This window comes from Syngnathus typhle, linkage group LG15 (genome assembly GCF_033458585.1).
Source record: "Syngnathus typhle isolate RoL2023-S1 ecotype Sweden linkage group LG15, RoL_Styp_1.0, whole genome shotgun sequence".
Lineage (NCBI taxonomy): Eukaryota > Metazoa > Chordata > Actinopteri > Syngnathiformes > Syngnathidae > Syngnathus > Syngnathus typhle.
Genome location: NC_083752.1, coordinates 422,723 through 442,996, shown reverse-complemented (window position 1 = coordinate 442,996; position 20,274 = coordinate 422,723). Strand labels below are relative to the sequence as shown.

The following is a 20,274-nucleotide window of genomic DNA, read 5'->3' as shown; positions in this document are numbered from 1 at the left end:
GTCACGTTTGCGACAGTGCAACATTTTACGACTTACAAGACAAGTTAGGATAGTCACGGTGGGGAGGGGGGGCGCGAATAGTTTTCTTCTTGCTAGGGGGGGGGCGTAACAGAAAATAATTGAGAAGCACTGGGTTAAATAAAGGTTAACCTTAAAAAAAAAAAAAAAAAAAAAAAAAAAGTGAACCCTGAACTTTGAACCCGCGGTGACCCCGCGGTGACCCCGTGGTGACGCGGTGACCCCGTGGTGACCCCGCGGTGACCCCGTGGTGACCCCTGGGTGACCTTTGAATCCTGAAATTTCAACTCTAGTTAAAAATCGAAAATGTGCACATGACCCCGTGAACTTTGAACCGACCTTTGACCCCTGGGTGAACTTTGAACCGTAAACTTTGACCTTTGACCCCTAGCTAATTACGTTTTTTTTTTTTTTTTTAAACCGGCATAGCAGAACGATCCATGGTCTTCAGATGCCGCGCTGTCGCCATCTCCTGGTCAGTTAGTGAAATGCTTTTGCTGATGCTTTTTTTTCTCTCAATTAAAACAAATCAATTAGCCAGTTGGTTTTCTTTATTTAATATCTATTATCAGACAAAACCAAATTGTGAATCAGTCACCTAGGCTATAGCACAGTGCTTCTCAAATAGTGGGGCAAATAATTGAGAAGCACTGGCCTAATAACAGGCCACTTTATTAGGGAAATATGGTCAAAGGTCACGGGTGTCAAGCTCTAGTCCTCGGGGCCGCGTTCCAACATGTTTTCCAAGTGACCCTCGTTAAGCGCACCTGCGTGAAAACTTTTAGCTTCTTTCACGTTCAACAGGAGCTAAAACTTTTCACGCAGGTGCGCTTAACGAGGGAATCACACAGACACTCCATTAGGTACACCGCCATTTTCAAGTGGACAGGCCACTTTATTCGGGAAATTTCATGGTCAAAGGTCACGGGTGTCAAGCTCTAGTCCTCGGGGCCGCGTTCCAACATGTTTTCCAAGTGACTCTGATGGAGCATTCCAAATTGGCCATAAGTGCGAGTGCAAATGGTTGTTTCATCTCTGTGTGCTCTGCAACGGGTTGAAGGTGTCTCTCGCCTAGTGCCGGATGACTGCCGGGATAGGTAGGCTGGAGTACGCCGAAGCCCATTCTAACCAATAACACATTCACTCAAAACAAACACTGTACTGAATTGATTTATTGCAAGACTGTATTATTGAAGTACAAATACACCAAGCAGATCAAATCTGAAATGACACTGTTACAAAATTGGCTCTTGAATATTGTACTCATAGTTTTCTTTTGTGCGTGTGCTCACTGATGATGCAATCACTCATGGTTGCTTTCCCTCGCTGGATCCGACGCTCAGATGGGACATCTGCCGTTTCCCAGCGCTTCCTTAGCTCCCTTCAGGGTCTCGCGCTTCACACATTTCCAGTAGCCAGAGAAGCCGTTCTGTGGATGCACCTGCATATGTTTATCGCATAAAACAAAGCAAGAACTCTTGGAAATTGCCACGTCGACTAGCAAAGAGGATCAGAATGTTAGTCTTCGGACTCCGATATTCAATGTATCATTTATTTAACGTGGTCGTGATCTTTTTTCTTCTAGAGCACGTAAGCCACGGTGATGGGAACCTACCTTGAGCCCACGCAGCACTCTGTCCGTCATCACTCCGATGAATTCTTTGTGGCTCAAGCAGTTGTCGCCGTCCATGTCGAAGAGCTTAAACACGGTGTCCAACACGTTCTCAGACAGGTCGTGGCCTGTGGCTATCCTCACGGCCCGCTTGAACTGGGCTGTTTTCAGAAGATGGAAAAAAAAATCTCATCCAATCAACTATGCCCATCATCTCCCTTGCTGTGCATTCTAGCTTACCCATTCCCACAGGACGGTTGGCTTGACTGATCATCTTCATGGAAAAAGCAAAATCCTCCAGGTTGTTTGTGAACAGGCAGAAGGCTTTGAACTCCTCGAACGTGATGCTCTGCAGAGGGCAAGGAGTACGTTGCAATTGGCAGCCAATGAGAGACCAATTAGGCTGCGAGCGTACCTGGCCGGCAGGGATCCTCTTCCTCATGTTTTCCCAGTAGACCTCATTGTCTTCCTCGTTGGTATAATGGAGCAGCCACTCTGCAAAGTCCTCCCGTCGCATGGTATCCATTCCTTTGGAGAACTGCAGGAACTCCATCTCCTGAACCTCAGCCTGTAGGTCCTCCATGAACCTAAGAGATGGACAAAGCGTTCCGGATCGCTAACAGAACTCTGACAGTGTATCGAGCGAAGTGATCGGGTGTCCCATTACTTTTGAAATTCTTGATACTGCAACTTGTTTTGCCCGTTCTTTCCGAAAAAGTACGCCTGCAGCGTCGTGTTCACTTGGTCGCTGTCCTCAATTGCTATCTGCAAGAGTCCAGCATTTTAGTACGTCAGCAATTTTTGGAAAGAAAGAGAGAAAAAAAAAATCACCTCTGTGTCATCCTTGGAAATGCTCCTTTTACTTTTTCCAATGATTTTCTTAAGCTGAAAAAAAACAATGATCATCATCAATCATACTAGGTGTCGAAGAGAAAAAAAGAAAACATGCACTTCTAATCCTGGAAAGCAGTCTCTTTGTACAACTGCAAAAAAAAGAAAGGCTTAAAGAGGAAGTCAAGTGAAGAATTCACATGCTTGGTCAGGACACGGGACTATTGAAAGGAATGCGCTAAAGAGAAGTGCTGAGTCATGCTACACAGATGCAAATGGGACCTGGAGCACTTGTGCTCCCCTCACCTTCCAACTGCGGCAGCATCAGGCAGCGTTACAAACGCAAACAGCGTGACATTAAAGACTATTAAAATACACGTGGTAGTACAACCGCCATTTTGTTTGACCTTCAGAAACTCCTTTTTGTCCACATGCTCGTTGCCATCCACGTCGAGCATTTTGAACGCGATGTGAAATCCCGTGCGTGGCTCTGCAAACACAAAGCAGCTGATTGATGTCGAATAAAAGTCATCACACAAGCGGAGTCGTCAGAATGTATCATTGAAAAATATCTCCAGGAAATGTTGACAAACCGTGGCAGTCGAATGTCATCATCGTGATGAGCATCAAATGACATTTACTTACTTGTCAGAATAGTCAGCAAGAAGAGGTATTCCGTGTAGGATATCAAGCCTGGATAATGACAACATGTCACAATTATCAATGGAAAATACAATCAAATCATAGAAGTACAAATATGAATCGCAGCAACGGACAGGCAAACACTGTGATGGCAAATCGAACGCTGACAGCCTCTCTCAACTTTGGAACTGTTTGCATCCAAACCATTCAGCCTATTCAGCTTACCGTGATCTCCCCAAAGTCTGAACAAAGTATTGCCAGGCCACGCTTTGGAAGCGGCGACTGTCATCCGTTCCACTTCCTACAAAGATGTCAGACCATTTTTTATCCTTGAACTTACCCAAAGTGGGGAAACTACACACTTACCTTTTTTGTTAAGACTCTCTTCTGGAGCTTTCCTACAGCACGGGAAACACAAATTAAATAATTAAATACATACATACATGCATGCATACATGCATGTATACATGCATACATGCATGTATGCATGTATGCATGTATGCATGTATACATGCATGTATACATGCATGCATACATGCATACATGCATGCATGCATGCATGCATGCATGTATACATGCATACATGCATGTATGCATGTATGCATACATGCATGCATACATGCATACATGCATACATGCATGCATACATGCATACATACATGCATACATGCATACATACATGCATACATACATGCATACATGCATACATACATGCATACATACATGCATACATACATATATACATACATGCATACATATATACATACATACATAAATAGGTGGTTGAGCTGGACAAATCAAATGAGACGATGGTTATTGTTTTGTAAAGTGTAACATGAATAAATCCAAGCTTACGATCAACATTCTCCAGCATGACCGAGTAGAGGAAGTCTCTTGGTGTCATGTAGGGCTCTTCCTGATAGACAATTGAGGCAAACTGGATGAAACGCCTCTTTCGGGCTGACATTTGGGGGGCTGCGCTCTCCTGAAAGAGAAAGAGAAAAGAAGTATGCAACAGTCATTTAAAACAGGCAGGTCATGCATTATTATTATTATGCACGACACTCACCTTTTGCTCTTCGGCGTGAACGACGGCGAGAGGAATGCTTTTGTTTACGTTATATTGGTAACCTAAGAATCCAGTTGCGACGACTGTGCCACCACAGACGACAGCTCGGCGCCATGTTAAAGCTCTAAAAGAACTAAAAGAACTAAAAGAACGCGAGCCCCTGACAGCGTTCCTCAACAAGAAGGACACTTTTCCAACGAAGGCCATTTTTTTTTCCGGGTTGGGCGAGCTTCCGTAGTTGGTGTTTCAGCAGGCCCCGCCCACAAGTACCTCCACATTGGGCCACGTGACTAAGCGCTCTTTATTTAACATACAGTCAAATCAAGTATGAAAACCTTATTTAAAAACACACACAAAATCATCCATACACGGCACGGGAAAGAGCTGGAATAAAGGAAGACATCTGTTTGAATTTGGTCCATTTTAAGAAATAAGAAAGTCATGAATATTAAAAGCGGATTTTTCTGAAATGGCAATATTTTTTCCATTTTTACATCGCTTGGAAATGTTGGAGCAGTTCACAAGTGCAGGCCGGAGGGGGCTCGGCCCAAAGGAAATGAACAGATGGAAATATTTAAAAACACTTGAAGTCACCATTAGATTCAGATGTATCATATGTATATAAATTAAATTTCCTTGAAGGGGATTTACACTGTACATGAAAGTATTTGTAACACAATCATCAGTATGTAGAAAAACCTTCAGAGGGGAAAGAAGACAATAGCAAAGTGAAGGGATGGACTGATTTTATACATCACCATATTTCCACAGACAGATATAATTTAGATGTAATTCAATTCAATAAACAAATCATAATGTTAATGTACATTCTTGAAGCATACATCAAGTTGTGCAGGACTTGTGCCATAATGTATACATGTCTGATCATTTCTTTTTTTTTATGGAACAGTCGCCCACCACCCTGCCCGTCCCGTCCCCCCTCGCTGGCACTACAGTGCTAACAAAAGCCTTTATTTATTTATTTATTTATTTATTTATTTACTTATTTATTTTTTAAACGCTCATACGTTTCACCCATTCACTAACATTTTTAAAACTATATATTGGAGGAAATTCGACCTTTTAATTACTGTTTAAAAAAAGCTGCAAGTGCAGCGTCGATAAGTTCGTGCTCTACTCTTTTATTGAACATAGAGAGACAAATAGGGGCACAAACTTTGAAATAAACCCCCCCTTAAATGGATTTCCGATTGAGGTCTGCAGTGGAATTTGAATTATTGGAGTGTTTTACTGGCGGAGTTCAAATGTACAAATGGATGTGAGATGAGAAGAGAAATGTCTTGTGTCTGAAAATTCCACAACTCAAATTTTGTTTTCAAACTGCTCAGCTAACTGATCATATCTTACAAATAATAATACAAATAATAAAGAGTCTAGGGTGAGCAGCAATATCTTCAGCAGAAAATATTTTAGGACGCTGGAGTCATGCCACCTGTTCTACAGTGATGTTTTGAGTAGGAAACATTTGAATGTGTCTTGTGAGTAGAACTGCAGATCATACAGTACACAATGTGTCCACATATTCAATGTCATGTTAGCATCAGCAAGTTCGGAGGTTTATTAATGTCTTAGCAGCAGGTTTGAATGTAAAGTAACAAAGACATACACACTTTAAGACAATCAATGAAGGAAACAAAGTTTGCATTTTTTTTTTTTTTTATATCAGTCACAGTTTGTGCTGTCTCTTCAGGTGAGTTGCTCAAAACATGGCGGAAAGGACGGGGGAAGAAGTCCCCAGCGTGCTTCATAAAAGTGATGGAGAGCAAACATGGATCGGAGCAACTACATCCACATTGTAATATTGTCGCTCCCACGTGAATGATAAAACGCTGTATTGCAATGACAATTGAATAATCACCAGTCTTCTTTAGTGCTCTTTCATCAAACCGTACGACATGGCACTTCTGTTAAATGAGTGACAGGAAAAATAACATTCACATCGGAAAATCTTTTCTCATTTGAATAATTTGAAGGCTGCAGAAGGACTCTGCACACATTGTCACTACATTCCTCATGTGGTGTGGTGTCCCAATACTGAATTGGAAAGTATCTTTTGGTGTTTACAAACAAAGGAAGACTCGTGTGTGTGTGTATATATATATATATATATATTATTTTTCAAGGGGCAATGATGATAAAATGGACCTCTTCATCTCAACGTTTACACAATGCCACAATCCAGCTTTAGTGGAGGACATATTTATGCAGGTTGTGTCAAAATGGCGGCATTGTTCACATTTCTATCCTATTCTTCCCAAACATGTAAAAGAATGACGACATGGGCAACAAACAGTATCTGACAGAACCCTGTGCTTGCCATCGATAATTTCTTGATTTCCACGTGTTGCTAATACATACATTGAACACACCTCTCACAAACACACTGACAACTCAATCAACTAGATGGTCTTATTTGGGCTGTGGGCCAATATAGCAAACATAAGAATATAAAAATACAAGCATATTTCCTGTTGCCTTTCCCTGGTAAACGTGGCTCATACGACTGACTAGATATCGGTGTACTTATATACGCTATGTAATTCATGAGAGACTTCTAATTTGCATACTTTCCTTTAAATGTAATGTTTTTATTTGAGTGGATTAATATAAATGTTTTGCTTTTACCCATTTCACTTTAGTGTACTGTTTTATTAGCGCACAGGGTTTATTTATTTATTGATATACACACAAAGATATATACAATTCATGACTTCAAATAGATTTGCAATTGAGCTCGCTGTTGACAAGCTGCTCTTCAAAATAAAACGGTACAGAGCTTCTCCCTCACTTTCGGCTTTTTACAATTCTTCAGACACAATGGTACATTCTGTGTGTGTGTGTGGGGGGGGGGGGGAATACTGTAGATCGATGATAAGAATTTCTCATCATTCCAGGAGGAGGCATTTGGAAGTGTGGATGGAAGACAAACCTACTTTGTGAGTATGATTGCAAAAATGTTTCCTCACATGAAATTATTGCAATTTCCTCCAAATAAACATAAAAAAGTCAAACAAGTGCACTAAGAGACTATTAGATTTCATGCAGTGTTCAGATTTTGTGTACAAAGGCATTATGTCAAATAGTGTCACCGTGAGCATTTCATAGACAGCTCCCTTTCTTTTTTGTTGTTCTCGTTGACATGGATGGGGACAAAAAAATAATTTGTATTTAACGACATCCCAAAAAAAAGTGGCTAACACCAGCATTCCGTTATAATAACATGATCCATGATTACCATGTGGTGGGTGGGGTAACACGTCTTCAAGATTCCGTACTGTATGTTTTGAAGTATCTAAGGTGCAAGACTGGGGAGGGGGCGGACCATGAGAAATCATATCAAATCATCACATTTGCAACTAACTTCATTTGCTTTCATCGCTCGCTACAAGAGCGAAGAACTTAAAAAAGTATATTGCTTCAAAAGTTTAGAATTATTGTGAACAATTCTTTTTTCAGGTGGGTCTCCACTGACTGACAGACTGACCGACCGACAGACATGGTGTAATCAGTCACTGAAACGTATGAATCCAATAGATGAAACAATGGCAGCCCCCCACCACTAGGTGGCGCAGAGCAAGCACTGCTGCACTGCTTTGGGTTTTGGGGAGGTTGGCTGGGAGATGGACGGATGGATGGATGAGTTAGGATGCTAACCTTGTCCACGGGAGGGCGGTAACCTCATTGTGTTCCAACTCTGCAAACATGCTTCCTTCCCATTCATACAAGCAACCAGCAATGAATTGTCAGCAAGACTTTTTCTTCATTTGCTCTTTCCAGATGTGCTGGAGCCCCCCGCCCCACCCTCCAGCTTGTCAGCGATTTCAGACGTGTCTAACTTGTCGGAGCCGTCCCCTTTCTCTGACCTCTCCTTTTCGGATCGCTCCTCGCCCACGAGCTCCGATCTCTCGGACCTGGCGTCGGCGTCGCCTTCGGACCTCTCCTTCCTCTCCGAACGGTCATGGTCCATGCCCGAAGTGCCGGGTTTGTCCCACTTGGCCATGGCCTCGTGCTCATCTATACAGGTGGTGATGTTGGAAGTCCAAGCCTTCAGATCCTCCTGCAGAGCAAGCAAGCAAGCAAGCCACATGAGCGGTTTACTTTCTCATATGACCTTTTTTTAGATTTAGTTGACCTCAAAAGTGGCACGTTAAAATCTCCCCCCAAAAATAAAGATCAAAATTTGCCTTGCCATAAAAGTGGATCTTGATAAATGCTCTTACCTCATCTTTTGCATGGAATACTAATAAATTATTTCCATCGTTGACTCTGAGAGAAATGAAAAACAGAGGCAGTCGGTTTCTCATGCTTTGTAAAGAATTCAAGTTAAAGGAGCAATATCTTGGCTAAATCATCTTTTTGGAGCTTGGAGTCATGTGGAAATGAAAGTTCCTCACCAAAACATTCACTCATCTTGGAGCATTCCTTGCTCCTGCCTCCTCTCTAAGCAGCAGCCCCGGAAAACAACCGGCTCCTCACTTTGTGATGGAGATGACCACCCCCATAGTGACCCCCCCACTTTCGCAAGGTAGCTGTCCATCATTAATATGCCTATAGTTAATTGCGGAAAGCTTCAAATAGAAGGATAGAGCTCCTTTAACAGATCTCAATGTATGAAAAGACACCATCATCATCTATCTGTCTTACTGAAGAATGAAGACGTTCTTCTTTTTCTTGTATCCCAAAGAAGGATCAAAAGAGCAGTTGGAAAGGTCCACCGATGGCTCTCCGTTATATGTTGCGTTGTGATTCCTGGCGTCCTTGTAGAAGGTCAGCTTGCCCTCTTTCAGCACGCAATAGACATTCACCCAGGATTTGCTGAGAAAGAGAGAAGGTTTGCTTTTATATTCCCTTTATCATTAAGATGAGTTCCGTTCCATACCTGGTGGGGCTTCTCTGCTGAGCTTCAAGATCAGAGCTGGTGGCCTTTTTGCGATACAGGAATCCTTCGTTGTGCGCTGTGTGTGACGGCGGCTGGGGCGTGGTCGGGGCGCCGGTGGCCGGAGCCGATCGAGAGCGCCGACTTTCCTCGGGTTCTTTCGGGCGGGGCCTCCTCCTGGGTTTGGGTCGGTCTCGAGCGCGAGGGCGACCGTCAAAGCGTGTGACTGGAGCCGAGAGGCTGCTCGGAGGACGGTAAGGTTCTCCTCTGGCCTGATGAAGCGCATTTCAAAAAATGACACTTTAGCAAGTTGCAGCGAGCATTCTGCTGCTTCTTCGTAACTTACATTGGCTGCTTCTCGCTCCTGGGCTTGTTCGACAATTTCTGCCATTGTGGATCTCTTTTCCCTGCAGTGATAGAGGACAACATGAGTCAGCCAGGAAGAGAAAATTCAATTTATGTACAGTAAGTCTGCTTTTTTTTTCTTCTTCTTCAAGTCATGCCTTACATTTGTGTGTTCAAGCAAAGGCACGGTGCAAATGTGCCCAGGGGCGGCTTGGACTAAGCTTTGGTATTTTTCCAGACATCTCCAAGGACACACTTTGTTTTGCCATAGCTCAAGATACACACCAGTCAGGTCCGACTTACTTACCCTGAGCGTTTGTCAGAAGCATCTTTCACCGAACCCTCCAGGTCACTGGAGTCTTGTCGGTGCAGCCTCTGCTTGCCGCTCCCCTCCTGCTCACTGGACGACTGCCTCTCCAAGCGTCTCCGGTAGCGTTCCTGGCGCACGATCATGGGAAGCTCGTTCAGCCTGGCTTGGATCTCCTGCTCGCTGGACGTTTGTCTCCCCAGTTTGTATTCCCTCTCTCGTCTCAGGTGGTCCATCTGAGGGTCTGAGCGGCTGCCCCGGGGATCCCTCTGGAGACGGCCGTGGAGTAGCTCCAGTCCTGATTCCGGGCCCACGGTGTCCGCCATGGGGATATCGCCGTACTGTTCCCGCTGGACTCGACTGGCCTCCAGGAGGGGGTTGACAGCCTTGTGGATGTGATTGATCCCGGGTTGCATGAAGTCAGCTTTCAAGTGCTGCCACGCGTAAGCCATCTTCGGGTCCATGATGCCGCCGCTAGGCGCCAGGTATCCCGAACTGCCCAGACTTCCGCTGCTGTAGTGATTTTGTGCCAGGTAGCCCGAGCTACCCATTCCCCCTCCACTGGTGTGGTAATTCTGAGCGATAAATCCTGAACTCCCTAAGTGTGGCTGTGGGGCCAAATATCCTGAACTCCCTAAACTTGGATGTTGTCCCAAGTATCCTGAACTGCCCATATTTTGAGGTTGTGTCAAGTAACCGGAGCTTCCCATATTCTGAGGTTGCGTCAAGTAGCCGGAGCTTCCCATATTTGGAGGTTGCGTCAAGTAACCGGAGCTTCCCATATTCGGAGGTTGCGACGAGTAACCGGAAGTTCCCATATTGGGCTGCTGGAGGAAGCCGGGAATGGCTCCGCTGCTTTGCTCCTGAGCCAGGTTCCCCGAACTTCCTAAGCGGCCACCGCCCGGATGGCTTTGCATGGCATAGCCGCCCCCGCCGGAGCTGCCCAGGCAAGCCGCAGACAGTCCGAAGTAGCCAGAGTTCTCAGCGCCATCGCTTGTTTGGTTGTTTATCACATGCTGAGTGGAAGTGTCTTGTCCTCCACACTTGGAAGTCAGCACTGAAAAAGCAGAGTCACTCCCACCTCCAATGGCTTGATGGTTCATCCCAAGATAGCAGGGGTTCACCAATTTCCCACTCCCCTGCGGCTCCAAACTGTGATAGCCCGATCCGTTTATGAGCGGCTTGTAGCTGGCGAGCGACGAGGACAACCTCGGGATCGGGGCAGCCGGTTCCACGCCGCTCTGCAAGGGTGTGGCTTCTATTTGGGCGCGGACCGTCTGCCTCATGAACGACGGCGTGGAACCCAACGAGGAACCGCCGCCGGGAGTCAGGCAAGATAGCGGGAACATCCTTCGACTGGACAGCGGCGTCTTTTTATCTTCCTCTTTTCTCTTCTCAGCCTGAAAAAGGACATTTGTTCTTTTTTCTGCTGCTGGAATCCAACTCATTGAAGCACTTACTGCGGAAAGCTGGCGGAGAGAGCTGAAACGCTCTTTCCAGGTTACAGCAGCTTTGCGGAAGGCTTCGTGGCGAAGGATGAGCTGCTCCACCTCGTCGCTTTGGGCCGGGGTCTGTCCCCCCCCCTCTGGCTGCTTGGAGGTGATTGGAGGCTCCTTTGCCTTCAGCCAGGCTTCTGCCCTGACTGTCTCTTGGGCAAAGTGGAATCTCTCATGTTCTGGAGAAGATGAGACGCCACAATTGCCATCGTGCTTCATTGATCTAACATTGTGTTGTGTGGAGAAGCAAGCTACTGACTGCGTTGCAAGCGTTCCTGGTGTTTGTCCCACTTCTCAACAAGATCCTTCTGCTTGGCCAGAAGGGCATCCAACTTCTCTTTAATCTGCAAAACGTACCATTAGATCACTCGTGTGCTCACGTCATTCATTTCGTTCCATCGCCTGACCTCCTCAGAAGCAGGGTTGCCAGCAGCTATGAGGATCTTGCCCAGATCCGCGCACTGCTGGATGGTTTTGCCGCGGCCGTCGATTTTAACTTTCTGCTCGTGGTGTTGTTTCATCATGACCTCCAACGCGGTCAAATCCCTGGAAGGAGAACATGATGCCCAATGACACATTTGACACGCCAACAGCGGCCGAGATCTTACCTCGGCTCGTCCCATCCGATTTGGCCCATGATGCCTTCCATCCACATGAGATTTTCGCGCACCACTGAGAAGAACTGCACCTTGTCTGTCACCGAGGTGACCTGGACACGACTGGCCTCGCAAGAGCTTAACAGCTCCTTCCAAGCTTCCATCACTCGGTGCTCTTTGACCATAATGGCCTCGGCCTTTTCGCCGGCGTAAATAGTACGCAGCTGTGCGGCGTTCTCCTGGAGTTGTCGTACCTGGACCGAGATAGAAAAAAAAAAAGCAAAGTCCGCTCAAACCAGAATCATAACTGATATGATTGATGTTCTTTTTAGAAGGGCTTGCTAGCACTTGCCTGTGTAACTAACAGTTGAAGGGCATGCTCAAAAGAGTGCATAAGTCTCTGCAGGGTGGCTGGATTGGTGATGTTGGCTTGGCATGCCCTCACCTCTGGCAGCTGCTTCATCTTCCCTGCAATCTGTGCCAAAACCTACAAAGGCCAGACACAAGCGCTTTCAAAATATCAGCCGGACAAAACCCCGCCCGAAACAAACCCACGCACCTCTTTGCAGTCAGTGAAGAACTTGTGGAGCTGGTGGGATGCGGCCAGCATCTGTCTACGGGTCTCCATCAACTCCAGGAGGTCGGCCCAGGATTCGTTCAGTCCATCCTTCCATTCGGCGATGGTTGCCGCATCCGAATGACCGCAGTCGATCATTTCGTTCACCATTTTGTTCACCTGCTCCATCCGCTGCTGACCAACGCTGTTTGTTTCCGAGGCGAATTTGGTAAACTTTTCTTGAAGTGCCTGGGGGGGGGGAACCGATCAACCGATCAATAAATGCTCGGAAATGTACGGCCTATTCCCCGTTTCTCACCGTAACATGCTCCAGGTCTTGGCCAAGATCGGTGGAACTTGCTACAGCCTCCCGCTCGGTGATCCATTTCTCTAATTCCTCCACGTCCTTGTTGAGCTGATAAAGCCAGTACTGCTGCTCCAGCTTGACCTTCCGGTGCTCCACCATGTCTTTCAAAGACACATAGAGTCTGTCTATGTGGGACTGCTGCTTGGTGATTTGCTCACTGTGGAAAGAGAACAAATTGGGTCCGAGTCTGCCCGATAGGTGAGGGGAAAGTCAAAGGATGAGTCGTGTCACACCTCTCTGGGTGTCCGAGCTCGAGCAGCTGCTGGCATTGCTGCGAGAGCATACCCACGGTCTCTGCGTACGTTTCCACCGTCTGCTCTAGAGCCAGGTGAGTCTTCAACAATTGCAGGGTACTGGCCTCGTCCTAAAAAAACAGAAAAGGAGCAGAAAAGCGTCGGAAGTGTACTCAAGCGGCGCCTTTCCAAATCATTTGACGGACTCCCGGCCGGCATTGTCCGTACCGTGCCTTTTTCGTCATTGGCCTGCTGGAGTTTTTGACCTGACAACCAGGACTCCACTTTGGCTGCCTCACTGTAGTATTGTTGAGCCTGGAGTGCAGCATCCAGAATGACACATCTCCTTTCCAGCTCCAACTGCAACACCTCCCAAAGCTGCCGCACATGGCCGGCCCCTTCCCGCACAAACTCCACTTCGGGAGTGCGCAGCGATGCAATGATTCCCGCTCGGTCCAGAACCTCCTCAACGCGAGCTCGCCGCCCTGTCAGCTCCCTCTGGAGAGTCTGGAGAAGAAGAGTCTCAGGTCCATCTCAAGAGCGCTTCGTATCAAAATGTGTCTTTGCGATAGTCACCTGGTTCTTTTTGACATGCTGCTGCACACTCTGAAGATTATTTCCATATTCCTTACATGATGCCAGTGGAAGCCTCTCTTGAATCCAAAGCTATCAAATAGTAAAAAAGGAGATAAGCAATCTTTCCAAAGGAGAAGATTCCGAGCCAACCGACCATCTCGTCTTCCAGGTCTTGAGCCACTTGGTGCATCTCTTTGGAAGCCAGCAGGATGCGGCGTCTCTCCTTCAGGGGCTCAATGAGGCGAACAATGCGGGTCTCCACCATGCCTGACTGCTCAGCGCCCTCCTTGTCACCCGCCATCAGACCTCGCTGGGGAAGGCAAACGCCCTGCAAGCTACCCAGTTCCTCAACATCCTTGTAAATGTCACCAAACTGAGACTCCATAGCCTATACCAAGAGGAAGCAGTCCACTTTTAGTTACAGGAAAGGTTCAACTAGTCATGGTTAGGGAGTGGGAATAGCATTATTATCATTTTCTTTCAAATATTATTATTATTACGTTATATCATATATCTATCTCCACAATATGAATTCCATGTTTTGTTCTAGGGAGCGTGAGCCATCCGTTCCTTATTGGTGTACTCGCCTGGAATTTCTGGAGCTGCTCATTGAACGTGGGCAGATGATGCGCCTGCTCGAGTTGGGGGGGCTGGCGCTCCAAGTGGGAGAGCTGGTTGTCGAGGTCCGAGTAGCTTTTCACCGCTGGCTCCGGCTTGTTGTTTTCAAAGAGCTGGCGAGCCTTGGCTTTCGTTGTGCTCTCCAAGTCGGACCAGCACTCCCTGATCTCTTCCAGCTTCTGCTGCACAACTGTGCGCAACTCGGGCTTCTCCTGGATCAACCCCTGGCCCTCCTGAGAAAAACAGCAAAGTGGATTCAAATCATTGCAGTGAGTCTTAAGAGTGAAGATGCATGATGTGGACGATTGTCATTTCTTGGCTGAGCGACTCGGAGTTTCACTCCATTAATGTCAGCCGTGGCTTCAAGGGACGCTTGGTATAGGATGAGCCACTGCCACACTCGCTACAACATATGGAGAAGATGAACACTGGGAAAAAATCTCATGATATCATTCAAAAGATAGCACGAGAGCTGATGAACCATTGTCGGTTGTTTGGCCTGGGAGGAAAAAAAAAAAGACGCAGTAGCTACATCCATTTGCTTCTGCGGCCGGCCAAAAATAAGATGGAATAACACAGCGACCCCCTGCTTGCAGAGATGCAGGGAACGGAGCAAACTTTGGCCTCGGGCTGACCTACAAATCGTGCATGGTAAGTCTAATACACCTTGTTGTGTCCTGTATCTGGGCTTCTTTCTCGCAATATGAATTCTGAATCAAAAGATGCAGCACGATCAATGCAGCTGGTGTTTTCTCGCTAGCACAAGCTTATCAGGTTATTGACGGGAAACGTTGATTCCATCCACTAAAGAGCGAGCGATGAACATTTTTCATTTATGTTTCATATAACAGTCTTTGTGAAACTTTGCAATGGGAATTTAGGCTAAAGTGCATTTTTTTAAGCATTGCTTTATGATATTGCAGGTTCAAATGGATACAGCAACTCTTTTTATGCAGCATTATTTTCCTCAAGATCAAAATAAGAGTTCATTCTGAGAGAGTGACTGCAATCTCCCTCTAAAAGCGCCATCCCTAAAACAAGCTTGATTACATTACAGTCCAAAAATACTTTCTATTCGTACAGTATGTGCATCTTAACCATTGGAGGTGCAAATGCATAAGAGAAAAAAGATTCTTATACTTTGTACAACATCACTTGTGAACATTCGGATACAACATATAGTGGACAACAATTTGCAACAACACTGATGAAAATATTTGTGTTATTCAGGAGCTTTCCAAACTCAAAAGAGCATTGCTGGAGTATATATTCTTTCTTTTATTACATTTAAAATCCCTTTGACATATACTACATGCAGCCAAAATGGCTCATCTGATACATTACCAAACAGTAGTGGGGCTTGTCTTCAAGGACCATGGATATAATTAGTGACATCACTATCTCATGAATATTTCATCTTGGAGACAACAGTAAATTCATGTACATATAAAGATCATTACAGTCAACGGAAGCAAGTTCACGATTTAACGAAACACAACGTCGGCACGTTGTGGGTGAAACAAAAATGCATTTGGATTTCACAATATCATATATCGGATTTTTGCATTCTTTCATGATTCTCATACAGATGTATGTTATGAAGCTAAAGTGTCAATCAAAAGGGCTAAAAGCTCTTCAGTGCATATATTGTCAAAAGAGAATGCAATTCCTGAAGGAAAGTAGCAAAATATTTTGCAACACGTCCAGCGCTAACTTGGCTCATTTACATGTCAATAGCCCACTTTAGCAGAGGACACGTACTAGCTTGCTAGCAAAGTAGGTACGGGGGTTTCTGTCTTCAACAAATCCCGCCTTTCTATATGAGCGAGGAAAAAAATGAAGATTATCTCTATTGATCACTGCTGCCGTGAACGTCGTGTCCCCAAAATCAACTGTGAGCTGAACGGGCTGACGCAATTGTGCTTCTTTTTTTTTTTTTTTTCTCCTTCTTTAAACAACGCTGCACGAGAGGCCAAAGCCATCGTGTCACCTGTGAATGTGAAAAGCAAACATTCCTAACCTTGAGAATGTTATTCAGGATGCCCGCCGCCTTTGCCCAGAAATAAGGCGATGATCAATGAGTCTCCCAATTTGGGCTAGCTTCAACTTAGACGTGCATTCTTATTCTGCTGGCACGCATGACACTTCCACCTCACCATGTGACCTCTCTCTCCATCCTGCATCATGCCTCGCTCGCATGCACTCACCTGTTCTATCTTGGCCAGCCATTCCTTGTTCCGGGCCAGTTCTGCCATGAAGGCCTGGTGCTTCAGCCACTTCCTGTGTAGCTTTTGAGCCTCATCTCGCGCCGTGTCTCGGGCCATAAGCATCTTCTCTTCACCCTCTGTCCCAGTCGCTCAGCTAGGGGAGACAAAAATAGCCACCATCAGGAGGCCAAGGCTTGAGCCGGCCCTTTCCCTCAGGACGTCCTGCTTGCTTCTTCTACGCACGAGCCACCCTGCTCTCCCCCGGCTCTGCAGGGGCCTGGATACCTGTGCTCTCACCACCCACCCACCCCCACCAGACACTCTTTTTCTGGAGGGGGGAAGAAGAAGAAGAAAAAAAAAATCAAGATAAGCACCTCAGCAGTGGTAGCAATGGAAGCACTCCAGCCCTTGGTTTGGATGGCCCAGGGTCCTCATGCCCTACTACTTCATCCGTCTTGCGGTCCTGATGCTGCAGTGCCTGCTAGCCAGGAAAGGCAAAAACAAGCAGCAAAAAACAAGGAAATGAGCCAATAGCAACGCTGCTGAGGAGTGTCACACACGTCCACGATATCTTGCCGGTGGCCACTTGTCTTCTCGCATCAAAATGTCAATTAAAATCCAAGGGATGAGAGAAGATGTAGCCACAGAGAAATCTCCCCAGCCGGCGCAAACCTGATCATCCAGCACTTGCTAGTCCTGGTCAATCTATAGTCCTGTCTAGTGAAGCAGTAGACGGGAGGAGGAGGAGGATGAGGAGGAGGAAGAGTTGGAGTGGGAGGAGCAGGGAGAAGAGGATGCAGAGGCAGTGCAGAGGAGGCAGGAGAACATAAGCTATCTGCTCTTGAAATGCATCATTGCTACCGCGCCAATGATGCATGCTGACGTGAGACGGCAGACAACATTCTCGCTTCACTTCGCCGTCCTCCCGCTACCCGAGCAGCCCCGGCGCCGTTGGCGCATGCTGCTGCAGTCCTACCTCTCAGCAACCAATGCTCTGTGTGTGTGTGTGTGTGTGTGTGTGTGTGTGTGTGCGTGTGTGTGTGTGAGTGAGTGCATGTGTGTGTGCAATCACAATCAGCACTGCAGTGCCAGAGCAGCAAGAGAGAGAGAGAAGGAGGGAGGGGGGCTAGGGAGGGGAGGGGAGGGAGAGGCAGGGCGATAGGGAGAGGCAGGCAGGAAGAGGGAATATAAAAAGGGGGAAAATGAGGGACGAGGTAAAAGATGTTGGGAGGTAGTGATGTGCTGATGAAAGACAGAATGGAGGAAAGAGCCTACGTCACCCTTCAGTGTCACCAGAGACATTTCTCTGCACTAGAAAATGACTGCACTCGGGAGCAGGAGCAGGAGCAGGATTTGGGATGGAGGAGGGGTCATTGGAAAGCAGTCAATGAGAGGGAGGTTGCATGCACACATGGGCAGCTGACTGATTTGGATCAATGCTCACTCTGCTGCTGCTTGAAGACAGTCTGCAATGGGAGCACACGTCTTACAAATCCAAAAGCAGTGTGTGCTGTAATTTCAGGCCAGGGCATGAAAACGCCTCACTTTCACATCGAATACATTTATTTTAATTCACGCAGGTCATTTTTTTACAAATGTCTTTTTTTTCAAATTTTGCACTGTTTCTTCATTTCATTTTTTCACTATTTATTTATTTTATAAAATGAAGAGAGAATTATTTTAGAACTGTGTTTATGGGTCATAAATCAGTGAGTTTAATAGGTTAGGGAAACACAAAGTTTCTTTATTGTGGAAAAAGGGGAACAAGGAAGTGACAGAGTTTAAGTGGGGAGCCGGGAGCAGATGTTGGTGATGACCTGCTGAGGAACAAAAGTCAGGCAATGAGCGCTGATAGCTATGGGGCGTGGCTGTGAGTGTCATTGACGGGGCGGGGCGCTGACCATGGTGCTGAAACTGGACTGACCAGTATACTGAAGGAGCAGAAACGTACACGCAATTTTTTTGCGGAGCGTAACGTCACGGAACCAAACCTTGAAACCTCCAGTCTGCGGAGAGTCCAAAGCTTTTATTTTGGTCAAGTAGAACTTGAGGTATTTTGCAGATGGTAACTACCGAACACGTTTTGTAGCCCACTTCCACCATCTAGTGGGGAAAAGTGCATCTTACACCAAGTGGTGTATCAAATAGGCTACTTTTTTCAAAATCAACATTATTTTATTCTTATTTATTTAATATTTGCTCAAAGTACGGCAAACATAAAAAAACATGCATTCGCACAGTTAGGGGGCGCCATTTAAGTATTGTGTGGGAACGAGCCTACAGACCGTTAACCTTGACCACATGTTCCAACACTGCGAATGGGCCCTTTAATGATAACCCAGTGTAATGACTGACTTCTTTGCGGAAAGAATGTCCAACCTTTTTTTCAATGCAAAGCTTCCGAAGTGCAAAAGGAGTAGAAAGAAGCCATGGTGTCTTCATTGCCATGTGCAACCAAATCAAACAATCACTGCCCTTGCATTTGTATTATTATACATCGAATTATGATTATATTTGAACTACCGCTGCTAAATAAGCATTAAAATAAAAAGTGCTCTTAAACAGGCCTAATGTGCTGCCAATTGCAAAAGTTACACAAATACCACTAGATGACAGTATTGCTTTGCAAAGACCTACATGCATACATATGTTGACAGACATTCTATAGAGGTGAGAAAATTCCTTGCAATAGGCAAAAACACGCATTAACATACCAGCGCAAAGCCAAGGTTGGGCGAAGCCAGACCTTAGTCGCTTATTAGCCCTAACTACCCCCTTTGGTAATATACATCCACGTTTGGCACACAGACCTCTAATAACAAACGGATAACAACCAGTCATTATTGGGGCTTGAGCGGGACATTTACAAATTCAGTGGCAATGGGAAGGTAGCACTTCCTTGAAAATGGTTATCCCATCACTAGTGAGCTGAGTTGTGTGATCAAATTTTGTGATTTACTCCTGGCGGCTGATAATTACTGCTGTGTTGTCACCTGTCAAAAAGGAACGAGAGTCCCACTCTGTAGTCGGTCGGTCGGGGCGGTCGGGGCGGTCTTTACGACACCGCAGTCAATCTCAAATGTTTGTAAAAGCCATAAATCCATAGCATGTAATAAAAGCTGAACATTTCAAAAGGTTTTGGAGATTTAAGGTATGTAAAAAATCAGCAGGGTCATTTGTAGGTAAGTACGTAGGTGTATGGTTTTTTTACACACACACAAAGATATTATTAGAAGTCAAGACTTGTCCTTAAATAATTTGTAGTCAATTAAAAAAAAATAATATATATATATATATATTTTTACACGCTCTCCGCCATCACAAAGGCATTATTAGAAGACAAGACTTAAATAATTGGTAGTCAATTCAAAAAAATCAAAACACATATTGAAGAGTAACAAGTTCTGGAAGACAGACGGCCTCAGCCATCAGCAATTACAGGTTCCAATGTGGCCTTGTTTTTCTTTGAAGTTGAGGCTCTGCTCGCCTCATTGTCCTGAGGTGCTGCCCAAGCCTGATTTATGAGGATGGTTTCCAGGGAAGATACTCTAAATTACATGCCCTCTTAAACCTGAGGGGGGGGGGGGGGGGGGGAGCTCATTGCTCTTGAGACAAGACAAATCCAACCTGTGTTAGATAAGACAGTTCCCAGAGAGAAAAGAGGAAAGAAATGTGTTTCAAAGATAGGCTGGCACTCATGTTGTACAATGAATGACATCTTTCTTGCTTTTGATACAAATGACAGAAAAAAGGTTGCACAACGTCTCGCACATTCAAACCAATAAAGACAACTCGGCCAGAAAGTTCCTGGATTCATTTCCAATTGTATGTTTTGTTTATGCTGGGACGCAAGTGTTGAAACTTGTAAGGGATGTGAGGGAGAGTCAGAGGAGGAGGAGGAGGT

At 45.7% G+C, this 20,274-nt stretch overlaps 2 protein-coding genes across 3 annotated transcripts; both read right to left on the bottom strand.

The window, feature by feature from the left end:
• Nucleotides 1-1,172: 1,172 nt before the first annotated feature.
• Nucleotides 1,173-4,423, bottom strand: micu2 (mitochondrial calcium uptake 2). Of its 2 annotated transcripts, none has more exons than XM_061300034.1 (12): nucleotides 4,173-4,423; nucleotides 3,959-4,088; nucleotides 3,470-3,501; nucleotides 3,329-3,404; nucleotides 3,107-3,154; nucleotides 2,869-2,951; nucleotides 2,462-2,515; nucleotides 2,298-2,395; nucleotides 2,046-2,217; nucleotides 1,871-1,979; nucleotides 1,634-1,791; nucleotides 1,173-1,459 (listed from the first exon to the last, which is right to left on the bottom strand). In XM_061300034.1, the coding sequence occupies exons 1-12, from the start codon at nucleotides 4,377-4,379 to the stop codon at nucleotides 1,358-1,360; spliced, it is 1,269 nt and encodes a 422-aa protein (XP_061156018.1). In that variant the 5' UTR covers nucleotides 4,380-4,423; the 3' UTR covers nucleotides 1,173-1,357. The 2 variants fall into 2 exon arrangements, with proteins under 2 accessions (XP_061156018.1, XP_061156020.1); XM_061300036.1 differs by having other exon boundaries at nucleotides 1,173-1,447.
• A 7,398-nt stretch (nucleotides 4,424-11,821) lies between these two features.
• On the bottom strand, nucleotides 11,822-16,493 carry LOC133168284 (spectrin beta chain, non-erythrocytic 4-like). Its single transcript, XM_061299743.1, has 10 exons — nucleotides 16,371-16,493; nucleotides 14,133-14,396; nucleotides 13,700-13,933; nucleotides 13,546-13,635; nucleotides 13,198-13,476; nucleotides 12,970-13,100; nucleotides 12,689-12,893; nucleotides 12,361-12,618; nucleotides 12,166-12,288; nucleotides 11,822-12,067 (listed from the first exon to the last, which is right to left on the bottom strand). Exons 1-10 carry the CDS (start codon nucleotides 16,491-16,493, stop codon nucleotides 11,822-11,824), a joined length of 1,953 nt encoding a protein of 650 aa, XP_061155727.1.
• Between the last annotated feature and the right edge of the window lie 3,781 nt (nucleotides 16,494-20,274).